At 18.5% G+C, this 12,500-nt stretch overlaps 3 protein-coding genes and 1 non-coding gene across 4 annotated transcripts; 3 read left to right on the forward strand and 1 right to left on the reverse strand.

Annotated features, from left to right (window-relative positions):
* Positions 1-1,420: 1,420 nt before the first annotated feature.
* Positions 1,421-4,513, forward strand: PADL01_1217200 (perforin-like protein 2; the record flags this gene model as incomplete). Its single annotated transcript, XM_028683130.1, has 1 exon — positions 1,421-4,513. The coding sequence occupies one exon, from the start codon at positions 1,421-1,423 to the stop codon at positions 4,511-4,513; it is 3,093 nt and encodes a 1,030-aa protein (XP_028539338.1).
* Positions 4,514-4,934: 421 nt separating this feature from the next.
* On the forward strand, positions 4,935-5,006 carry PADL01_1217300. Its single transcript has one exon. It is a non-coding gene; the product is annotated as a tRNA-Pro (tRNA).
* Positions 5,007-8,125: 3,119 nt separating this feature from the next.
* On the forward strand, positions 8,126-10,936 carry PADL01_1217400 (DNA-binding chaperone, putative; the record flags this gene model as incomplete). Its single annotated transcript, XM_028683131.1, has 1 exon — positions 8,126-10,936. One exon carries the CDS (start codon positions 8,126-8,128, stop codon positions 10,934-10,936), a length of 2,811 nt encoding a protein of 936 aa, XP_028539339.1.
* Positions 10,937-11,934: 998 nt separating this feature from the next.
* Positions 11,935-12,363, reverse strand: PADL01_1217500 (conserved Plasmodium protein, unknown function; the record flags this gene model as incomplete). Its single annotated transcript, XM_028683132.1, has 1 exon — positions 11,935-12,363. The coding sequence occupies one exon, from the start codon at positions 12,361-12,363 to the stop codon at positions 11,935-11,937; it is 429 nt and encodes a 142-aa protein (XP_028539340.1).
* Positions 12,364-12,500: the final 137 nt, after the last annotated feature.

Below are 12,500 nucleotides of genomic sequence, written 5' to 3' on the forward strand. Positions count from 1 at the left end.
AAATAATATAAACATTTAACGTTGCTTCATCAATTTTTGTAAGGTATTATACACATGTTTAATTATTTAAAACATACTGGTAGAACTTATTCACATGTATTTTATACTTTTTCATTTGGGATTTATTTATAAAAGAAAAAAAAAAAAAAAGGTGTAGTTATTATATATTAATCACATAAGAGATGTAATTACAATATTAACATTTAGATTGATAATTTACAAAAAAAATAAATATATATATTTTTTTTTTATTTCCACCTGTTTCAGTTGGAAAATATTCCAAAAGAAAAAAAAAACAATATCATATATGTGTGTTTATATTTTTTTTCTTTTTTTTCTGACTGTCCGAAAAATATTGTTGTTTTATTAAAAGAATATCACAACGTAATTTAACAAAAATAAAATTTAACAACAATAAATTTTAACATTTATTATATATAATTTTTCGTGTGATACAAACAAGAACTAAAATAATTTTCTTGTTAATGTAAAATATATTATTATGGTTCAAGCGCTAGTTTATTAAATAAGATATATTGTTATGATATAGTTACCATTTATTTGATTAGAATATATATATATATATATATATATATATATGTATATTTCTAGATCTTTTCAAAATAATAGTATATATATATATATATATATATATATTTATCTTTTTATGTTTAAATTTCAACAAAGTTAGCTAACTTTAAAATTATAATATTTTGTATAAATTATATATATAAAATGTAAATACACATAATAAAAGCATAAACATATTTAACTGTAAAAAGAAGGAATTTATACATTTAATTAATGTATTTATTTTTTATGAAGTTTTTATTTTATTTTATTATTTTTTTTTTTGCTTTTCCTACAAGTTTAGAAATAAGATGTATAGCATAAAAACATAAATACATGTTATATATTTATACAGTTAATAAATATAATTCATTAACCAATAATATTAATTATAAGTAGCAAATAATGAAACATAATAATGTTTTGTCATATCCCCCGTTTAGCTATCACATAACTAAATTGTCATAAGACATATAAATAAATCAATATAAATAAATAAATATATATATATATGTGAAATATTTTCATTCTTGTCTAATTAAGATTTAAAGTTATAATATATTATTTTTCCCATTAAATAGGTTGTCTAACATTATATATATATATATTTTCTTTATATTATAAAAAATATAAGTTCATCTAAAATATATATATAATTACATATAGAATATATTAACGATATATATATATACAACATCATTTTATATTTATTAGGATCTATAATTTATAACAATTCTATCCAGGATAAGAAATTTCCAAAAAAAAAAAAAAAAAAAAAAAAAAACCATTTGTATGTAACACATTATTTAATTAAGCACACATCCATATATTTATATATCCATTATTATTCATGAAAATACTTCTCAAATTTCATCTTTCCTATATATTCTTTTTTGTGCATTTCATTGTAATTAATATAAAATGTAAAAAAATAAATAATAATTTGGTCGACGATGAAAAAGATGGTACACATAATCTGGAAGAGCATAACTCCTTCCACATTTTAAAGAAAAAAAACAGTAACAGTATAGAGAATCATTCTGATAAAATTAATAAACTATTTAAAAAACATTATAGTTATAGTTTATTAGATAATTCTTTATATGATAATAAATATGAATCAAATATTTATCCTCAAAAAAATAATAAAATAAATGAAGAACAACATAAGGAAAAACATGGCACAAATTTTGCTATTATAAATGAACATATGAATGATATGTTGAGACAAAATGAAAAAATATCTAAAGCATTGGATACAAAGAAGGATATAATAAAACAAGAACATGACAAAAATAAAAATTTTAACAATGATTCTTTTTATATGAATAAAGGAAATGAAAAAAAAAAAATTTTTTTACATAATACTTTTCCAGAAAATAATGATAATAATATAAATAAAGTGAATTCAAAATTTATTGAAGAAAATGACCTGAACAGTTCAGGTAAGAATTACTTTGAGAATGACAAATTTATTAAAATAGAATATCCAATAATAAAAAATAAAGATATTGATATATATGAGGAAGGGAAAAATGGAAATAATATGGAAGAGGATGATAAAAATATAACATATCATAGTAATGGGAATGATAATAATAAAAGTTTAAATTTTATAAAATATATGGATATGGATCAAGAAAAAAAAAAAAACAAAAAAAGTTATAGAAGAAAAAAAAATGAAAATTATTACAATATAAATGATTCAGATCTTATTCACGTTTTAAAGGGAGATTATAGTCCAGATTGTGACACATGTAATAAAAATATGAATGATAATATAAATGAAGGAAGAGCAATCAGAAGAAGAAGAATAAATGATAGGGACTATTATAAAGATTTTAGTTTAAGGGATGCACTACCTATAAATAAAAGATACTACAGTATGTTATTAAAAAATGATGATGATGATGATGATAATAATATTATTAAAGAAAAAAGTGAAGAAAACTTAAAAGAAGTATATAATGATAAAAAGAATAATTATTTGTCTCTTAAGTATTTAGGCTTAGGATATGATATAATTATGGGCAATCCTGAGGGTGATCCTACATTGAACGTGGATCCTGGTTTTAGAGGACCTGTATTAGAAATAAATTTAAAAGAGATAAGTTTAAATAATTATGAAGATCATAAAAATGGTGAAGATCATACAAATGGTGATTATCATACAAATGGTGATTATCTTAAAAATGGTGAAGATCTTAAAAATGGTGATTATCCTAATGATGATAAAAATTCCAAACCAAATAACAGTAATGTTAATAAAAACAAATTGTCGATGAAGCCATGGGTTATACCGGAACATTCGTGTAGTCAATCAAAAAATGTTGAAGAGATTAGAAATTTGGAACAATACAAATTAGAATTATTATCAGATGTAAAGGTTAGTAGTCCTTCTAGTTTTCCATATTCTTTTTCTGCATCTGCTGAATTTAAGAATGCTTTAAAAAAATTAAAAGTACAAAACAATGTAATATTTCTGATGAAAATATATTGTTTAAGATATTACACAGGTATACCAATAACAACAACAAGTTATAAATTTAGTGATAATTTTAAAAATGCCTTAAATAAATTACCAAAACATTTTGATGGTTTAAAAGAAGATAGTAAATGTAGTTATGAATATTATATTAATAAATTGAATAGTTCAGAATGTGAAGAGAATGTAAATAAGTGGATGTTATTTTTTAAATTACATGGAACACATGTAGCATATGAAATATATTTAGGTGGTAAGATTATAATAAAAATAAATATTAATAAAGAAGAATATAATAAAATGAAAGAAAATAATATAAATGTAAAAACTTTTTTTAATATATATTTTCATAAGATGGGATTATCAAGTGGATTTCAGAAGGAAGCTCAAAAGATGTTAAATAAATTTAGACTATCAAAACATATAGCTATATTAGGTGGGAATCCTGGATTAAATGTAGATAATACAAGTTTTTTTGAAAAATGGGTACAATCAATTAATAATAATTCGATGCCTATAAGAACAAAATTATTACCATTTAGTTTTTTTTTTATGGATGATAATGAAATGATACAAGCATATAAAGATGCTTTAACATTTTATGGATTAACATATGGATTACAATTATTTGATCAAGAAAAATATAATCATAATATTATATCAGTTGGAGAATATCTAGAAAAATGTATACAAAAATTATATGCTGGTCCTCCCCCTGGTTTATTAACATGTCCTATAGGAACAACATTATTAATGGGATTTTCAATAAATCTAAATTTTTATAAAAATAAAGATTTAAGTACTACTAATGGTATTACTCTTTGTGAACCCATGAAGGAATCATGTAGTGGTAATGGATTTGAAAAAAATTATTCTGATATTCGCATTTTTGCTTTATGTACTAATAAACCATTCGATTTTATTACTCAAGTAATACAACAAGGAGAAGCACCTAAAATATCAGCTACATGTCCAGGTGATTTAGTAATACTTTTTGGATTTGCATTAATGAAAGGAATAGGATCATCATCAGCTAATAAAATAGATATATATCCATGTCGTACAGGTCAAAATTCTTGTGAAGCTGTTTTACAAAATAATAAATTTAAACAAAGTATGATATATCTTGCATGTGTTGATAAAACAACTAATGGATTAGAATATTTACAAACATATAGTAAAACAAAAAATTTAGGTGATGTCATATCTCATAAATATAAATCTGATGGTTATCTTAACTTTTCATGTCCTCAAAATAATACTCTAGTATTTGGATTCTCTTTAGAATTTCATACAAACTTTCAAGCAACAAGAAATAATTTCTTAAATTGTTCTAAAAATACAAATATATGTGAAATATCAGGTATAGGAATAAATACACATTTATCTTTCTTCAGATCAGATAAGCATTCCTTAGCAATCATAGCCTTGTGTCGATATCATGCACCAAATAATTAGTTTGCATGAATATAATCTACACACAATTATAACATAAATGTTAATATAAATATTGATATATATATATATATAAATATAAATGTTCGTCCTTTTAACTATATTATTAACTTTTTACAAACATATATATATATATGTAATATTTTTTCTTATATTTTTTTTTTTTTTTTTTTTTTTTATTTAATATATATTAAAAATATATATTTTCAATATATAATGAATATTTATTATTTTTTTTTTTTTTTTTTTTTTTTTTTTACAATGACTTGTGATAAATAAATATAAGAATATATTATTATATCATATGATATAGAATATATAGCTGTGTTAATATTAATTAGAAAAAATAAAATAAAATAAATACATATATTTTTTTAATTACTATTATTAATAGTTTATCCAATTTTTTGGAAATATTGCATTAGGCTACTTGATCTAGTGGTATGATTCTTGCTTCGGGTGCAAGACGTCCCGGGTTCGATTCCCGGAGTAGCCCAAAAAAAAAAAAAAAAAAAAAAAAAAAAAATAAAAAAAAATAATATATATATAATAAAATGATATAAAATATTATACAGAGTATATATATAAGTAAATATATAAAAATTACCTTTCGAGTATTATTAAAAAAAAATTATGTTTATAAAAAATATACACGTGCAAAATGAAAAATATAATTTTAAATTATTAAATAAAAATAATATAAAATAATATTTTTAGTACGAATTAATAATGTGGGTGATTTTTTATATAATATATATATATAAAAGAAGAATAAAAAATATGTAAAAATTCTCTATAATATATATATATATATTTTTATTCGTATTATTTAAAAAAAAGGACGATATTAATTCATGGAATATGTTTCTATATAAGTTGTTTCAAAAATGGATTAATAAACATTCAATATATAATTATTTACAGAAAATATATTAAATTGGAAATTATTTTGTATACATTTCTTTTTTATAATTTCCACGCTTGAAAATATAAAAAAGAATTCTTATACATATGGTACAATATATAAAATATGTATACATATTGTTGCCATTTTTTTTTTTTTTTTTTATTATTTTTAAGGTGACTGACTTTTATTTATTAAAAAAAAAAAAAAAAAAAAAAAGAAGGAACATATTCAGAACATTCTCATTTTATATAAATTGATGACAATAATACTTTGATTAAAAAATGGTAGTAATAAAAATTATTCAAAGTGATATATATATATATATATAATACATATATATAATATTGTAGGATAATGTTTATTTTAAATATAAAAATAAATAAAAGCAGCAATTTTTTTGAAATAATTTATTAATATGTTACTATTATCTATATTTATACTAGCATATATATTATTAAATATACATTTATATTATAATATATTATATATAATTGTTTATAATAAAAAGTTAAAAATATATATTATATATATATAACATCATTAAGTTATTTATTAAAGAACAAAAGTTTTAGTGTTTCTTATATTTTTCTTTATTTTTAATAATATATTTTTAAAGTTTTGTTTTTGTATGGAATATAAAAAATGTAATGTTTTATAAAAAAAAAATTATTATTTTTGTTTTTGTTTCCTTACAATTTTTTTTTATTTCCTATAATTAACCCTCTATACATACATGTATAAAAATCATATATAAGAAATATAAAATATATACATTACATATATATATAATATATATGTATGTATATATATATATATGTATAACTTTTTATAGTTTTTATTTTTATATAATAATTAACATTAATTTTTTTTTTTTTTTTTTTAATATATATTTTTATTTTTCATCTTTATATATAATAAATAGTATATATAAATATATATATAATATGTAATATGTATATTTAATATACAATGATTTGTATATATATAATATATATATATATAAATATATAGTTCTTTTTTTTTTTTTTTTTTTTTTTTTCTTCTTTTTTATCTTATATGAGAAAAGTATAATATATAATTATTATATTATATATATATATATGGAAATGAGTTCTTTATTTATATTAAAAAAAAAAAAAAAGAAAGTTGGAAAACGAAAAATATAATAATAATATATTATAATCTGTATGTAATTAACGTTAAAAAATAATAAAGTATTATTATATCTCACCCTCTTTTTTTTCTTTATATTATATTTATATATATAAATAAATTTATATATTTTATTTTATATTCACCTTGTTTTTTCTTTTAAAGTTATCACATTTATTTATTATATATTTTATCTATAATATGAAAATTAAATATATATATAAAAAAAAAGTAATATAATAAAGTTATTAAAAAAATATATGATTTCTATTTTAATTCCTTATAAAAACAAAGTAAATATAAAAGAAAAAGAAAAGAATGATGACTCATTAAATAAATATACATATATAATTAATTTATATTATTATAATAATATTTTTTTTTAAATAAAAGCTATACAAAATTGTAATATTATTTTATTGTACATTATTTAAAAAAAGAAAAAAAAGAAAAGAAAAGATGTATAGGAAAATATTTATTTTATAATTAAAATATTGTATATATTATATATATATATAATATATATTATATATTATATATTCTTTTGAATAATTTATAAAGAGGATGGTGATAACAAATAAATGTGGGAGAACATATAAAATATAACATAAAACAAAAAATGAGATAATATATAAAATGTAAATTTTTTTTTTCTTTTATTAAGAAACAAAACCAATATGATATAATAAAATTAGTTTTTTTTATTATATAATATAATATTACATATATATATATATATTTTTTTATTTATTTATTATATTTACATTCAAATTAACAATATACATTTATTTTTTTTTATATTTTATATTTTTATTTTTCTACAAAATTTATTTCATTATCTTATAAAATATATGTTTTTATAAAATATTAATTGAAGATGTGTCTTGACCAAAAAATTGTAACTATGTGTAGTGTGTTATATTTTTAATTTTCTTTTAATTCTATTTATATTATCTAATATGATAACATTTTCTTGTATCCCCTTCAGTTTTTTTTTTTTTTTTTTTTTTGTAATTTTATATGTTTGGATAATGCAAATATAACAACCAAGAGAAAAAATTATAAAAGTGGGATGATATATACAAAGATTTATGAAGGACCAACAAAAAAAAAAAAAAAATAAATAAATAAAACAAAATGAAATAAAAATATACATAATATATATATATATACATATACATAAATATATTCACAACTTCATTTTTTTTATTTTTATTTTTTTTTATTTTATTTTTTCCATGTATTGTTCATAATGATTTATAAAATGTGAGGAAAAAAAAAAAACAAAAATAAAGGACAGGCAAAATAGAATATATTTTTTTTTTTTTTTTTTCCCCCATATAAATGATTGAACATATTATCATATGTGATAAATAAAAAAAAAAAATAAAAGGAACGGCAACTATAAATATATAAAAATATATATATATATATATATATTATATTTATATTAATTCTTTTATTTTATTTTATTTTATTATATTTATATTTTTATTTTATTTTTATTTTATTTTATTTTTATTTCATTTTTGTTTCTTTTAAAAAAGAATATAAAAATGAGTGGTTCTAATTTAATATGGTTAGATAAAGCAGGAAAAAAAAGGAGTAAGGATATACCATGTCTAGAAGATATTCCTTACAAAGATGATTTAGAATATGCAAATGAATTAAAAACATTGCCACACATTTCATGTAGTCTTTGTGTTAATATAAGAAAAAGAAAAGTAGAGAATGCAGGGTTTATGTTTTATATAAAATATGAAGTACCTATATTATTATTAAATGAAGAAGAGAATACAAAAAAGAGTAAGAATAATAAAAGCATAGAACCAATTGAAGAGATATTTTTATATAAAGATAAAATTGATTATATGCTAAAGTTAGAAAAGAGTATGAATAAGAATAATGTAGATCAAAACAAAACAACCAGTGATAATAAAGAAGATAAAAAAAAAAACCAAAAAAACAAAAAAGGGAATGAGGAAGATGATGAAATAAAACAAGATGATTATGATAATAAAGAAAATAATAATGGTGGAGATAATACAAAAGGTCAATTTAAAAAAGGAAGTAATTTAATAAAGAAATGTATAGATCAAAATATTGATGTATATGATGTTTTAGGTGTTGAAGAAACAGATGATTTAGAAACAATAAAATCATGTTATAAAAAATTAATTTTATTATTTCATCCTGATAAAAATAAAGGTACAGCATATTTGAATGAAAAGGAAAAAGAGAAAAACAAGAAAAAAAAAGGAAAAAATAAAAAAACAAAATATATGAATAATTCAAGTAATAATAATAATAATAATGAGAATGAGAATGAAAAGGATTTCTTATATTTTATTGAAAAATATAATATAGAAAAATTAACAAATGATGAAAAAAAAAATATTTTTTTAAAAATACAAGATTCATATACAATACTATCAGATAAAATATTAAGAAAACAATATGACAGTTCAATACCATTTGATGAAAGTGTACCAACATTAACACAATTAGAAGAAGCAAAAAATTTTTATACTTTTTTAAGACCAGTATTTAAAAGAAATGCAAAATGGTCAGCTATAAAACCAGTACCAGATATAGGTGATGAAAATACAGATATAAAAGATGTAAAATATTTTTATGATTTCTGGTATAATTTTAATAATTGGAGAGATTTTTCATATCAAAATGAATATGATTATGAACAGGCTGAATGTAGAGAAGAAAGAAGATGGATGGAAAGAGAAAATAAAAAAATTCAAAAGAAAGCATCAAAAACAGAAAATCTAAGAATTATTAAATTAGTTGATCTAGCTTATAATAATGATCCTAGAATTATTGCTGAAAATAAAAGAATAAAATTAGAAAAATTAAAAAAAAAAGAACAAGCAATGATTGAAAAGAGAAATCAAAAAAATGAAAATAATAACAACATGAACAACAACAACAATAATAACAATAATAATAATAATAATAATAATTTAGGTAGTCATAAAAAAAATATAGATAAAGCTTCTATTAAATTATGGAAGCATCATATTAAATCATTATGTCTTACCAAATTATCAAATATAGTCAATGTAGAAAATATTCAAGAAAAATTATCTCTCATGTCATTTGATAATTTATGTGAATTTATTTATGATATTTATGTGATATTAAATTTTACAGTTCCAAAAAATAATACAGATACAACAACAACACTAACAAATAATATTAAAAATAATACTCTCCATAAAAAAATATATAATCATATAAATGAACCGAAAAAATCATTTCAAAGTCAAACAAGCACATCAACAAATAACAATGAAAATAATAATAATATTTCTAACGATGGAAGAACTAACACAGGATTTATAGCACATCTTAAAAATTTACACTTGAATCATAAACAAATTCTAACACTAATAGATACATTTAAAAAGTATATTCAAGATCATTCTTTTATTATAGAAAATAAACTCGATCAGCTAAGTAATCAACACAACTTCCAAATTGATACACAGACTAACGATCAATTTAATAAAGATGAAGACCAAGCAGATCAAGAACAAATTCATTCGAATACTCATGCAAATATGGATTCACAAGATATTATACACAACAATATTTCAAATAATATTCCTTACAGCAATAATGAAAAAATATATCAACATGTAAAAAAAGAAAACGAGGAAACCAACATATATAGTAATGATTCCACACAAATTAATATAAATGAAAGTAATGAACATGTATATGAACATGTAAAAAAAGAAAACGAGCAAACGAACTTATATAGTAATGAATCTATACAATCTAATATCAACATATATAATGAAAAAAATAATGAAGATAATGAATCGACAAGTAATAAATGGAGCGCACAAGAAGTCTCTCTACTAGCTAAAGCGCTAAAATTATATCCTGGAGGTACACGTAATAGATGGGTTCTAATATCTAATTCAATAAAAACCAAAAATGTTAAGGAAGTTATCAAAAAAACAAAAGAAATGTTTGAAAATGATACACTAAAAAATTTAGGCAGAAATTTTGATGAAACACCTTTTGATCATTTCAAGAATCAAAATAAAGGTGTTATGAAAAAAATTGATGATAACCTAGACAAAAGGGAATATAAATTAAACAAAGAAAATAATAACCAATTTGAAACGGATAATCTAAATGGTGATGTCGAAAAAAAAAAACCATGGACACATGAAGAACAACATTTGTTAGAACAAGCCTTAATGAAATATCCAGCTTCTATACCAATAAAGGAACGACTCAAATTAGTATCACAAGAATTAAAAACAAGAACAGTAGATGAAGTAATCCTAAGAATGAAAACCTTGAGGGCTCAAATTATGGCAAAAAAATCATCAAAGTAGGAATAACATCTATCGATATTTTTAAAAAAAAAAAAAAAAAAAAAAAAAAAAAAAAAAAAAAATTAACATAATCATTGTAAGACTTATAAATAAAATGTATATATATATATATATATATATATATATATATATATATTTATATATTTTTTTTTTTTTTTTAATCCGAAGAAATATCATTTCAAGAATGTTATTTTATTATTATTAATTATATTTCTTAAACCATATTTTGTTTATCTTCTTATAAAATTACCCATTTTAAAAATTTATTTTATACATTTAATCATTCAATCATTCTTTTTTTTTTTTTTTTATAAACCATTTTATATATTATATATATTAAATATATTCCACATTTTATTTTATAAATTCATATATTTATTATATATATATATATATATATATATATATATATTTTCTTTCTAAAATAATTTTTGTTTTATCAAATTTTTATCAATTTTTTTTTTTTATAATTAAAGTTGTCATATATTTATTATTATATATCACTAATTTTATAATATTATCATATATATATATATATATAAATATATATATATGTATATATTTTATTTTTTACAATCCTACATAAGTATTTATTAGTATAAAATTATGTGTACACAAATATAACTTTTTTTTTTTTCTTTTTTCAGTTTTAAATATAATTTGAATATTAAAATGAAATAATTAAAAAAAAATTAATAAAAACAAAAAAAATAAAAAATAAAAAATATATACATACATATATATATATATATATATATATATATCATTTAATATATCAATAAGTCTATGTAAATATAACAAATGAGTATTCAAATTAAAAAGTATAGACAAAAAAAAAAAAAAAAAAAAAAAGGAAATAATAAAATGATTATATCAATTTATTAACAAATGGATGAATAAATAAAAAGATTGTTGATATTATATATTAGAGCTAGCTAGCTATTTTCTTTTTTTTTTTTTTTTTTTTTTTTTTTTTTTTTTTATATGACTTGTTCAGGTTATCTTTGTTTCTTCAAACGATAACGACGACCTCCTTTATTATCTCTCATAAATCTTTTATTTATAAGTTTACTTTGTCGAGGTAATTTATAAGTTCTGATTTTTTCTTTTGTAGGTATCCATGGAATTGTAGACAATCCCATTCTTTTTTTTTTATATTTTTTTTTTTGATGTTTTCTTATTTTAAAATATCTTCTTCTTTTTGTACTTATATTTTCTTTTTGTAATAGACGGAGAGCATAATTTTTTTGGTAGGAACTTTTACAGTAGTTGAAAAAATTATATTTCCTATTATTTATTTTATAAATTATATTATTATTAAGGTAAAATCTTTTTACTATATTCTTATCATTAAATTTTTTGTAACCATTTTTTAAAATACACTGTTGAGAATATTTCCATATAAGTATCCAACCAAATTTCAACATAATAAGAAAGAATTATAATATAGTAATATAAAAAGTACTGATTCTTAAATTATTCTTTCAAAAATATATTCATTGAACATTTGTCAAATTTTTTTCTTTAAAAAATATATATATATATATATATATTTTCTTTACTC

The sequence above is a fragment of the Plasmodium sp. gorilla clade G2 genome (genome assembly GCF_900097015.1).
Source record: "Plasmodium sp. gorilla clade G2 genome assembly, chromosome: 12".
NCBI classification, from domain to species: Eukaryota; Apicomplexa; class Aconoidasida; order Haemosporida; family Plasmodiidae; genus Plasmodium; species Plasmodium adleri (nom. inval.).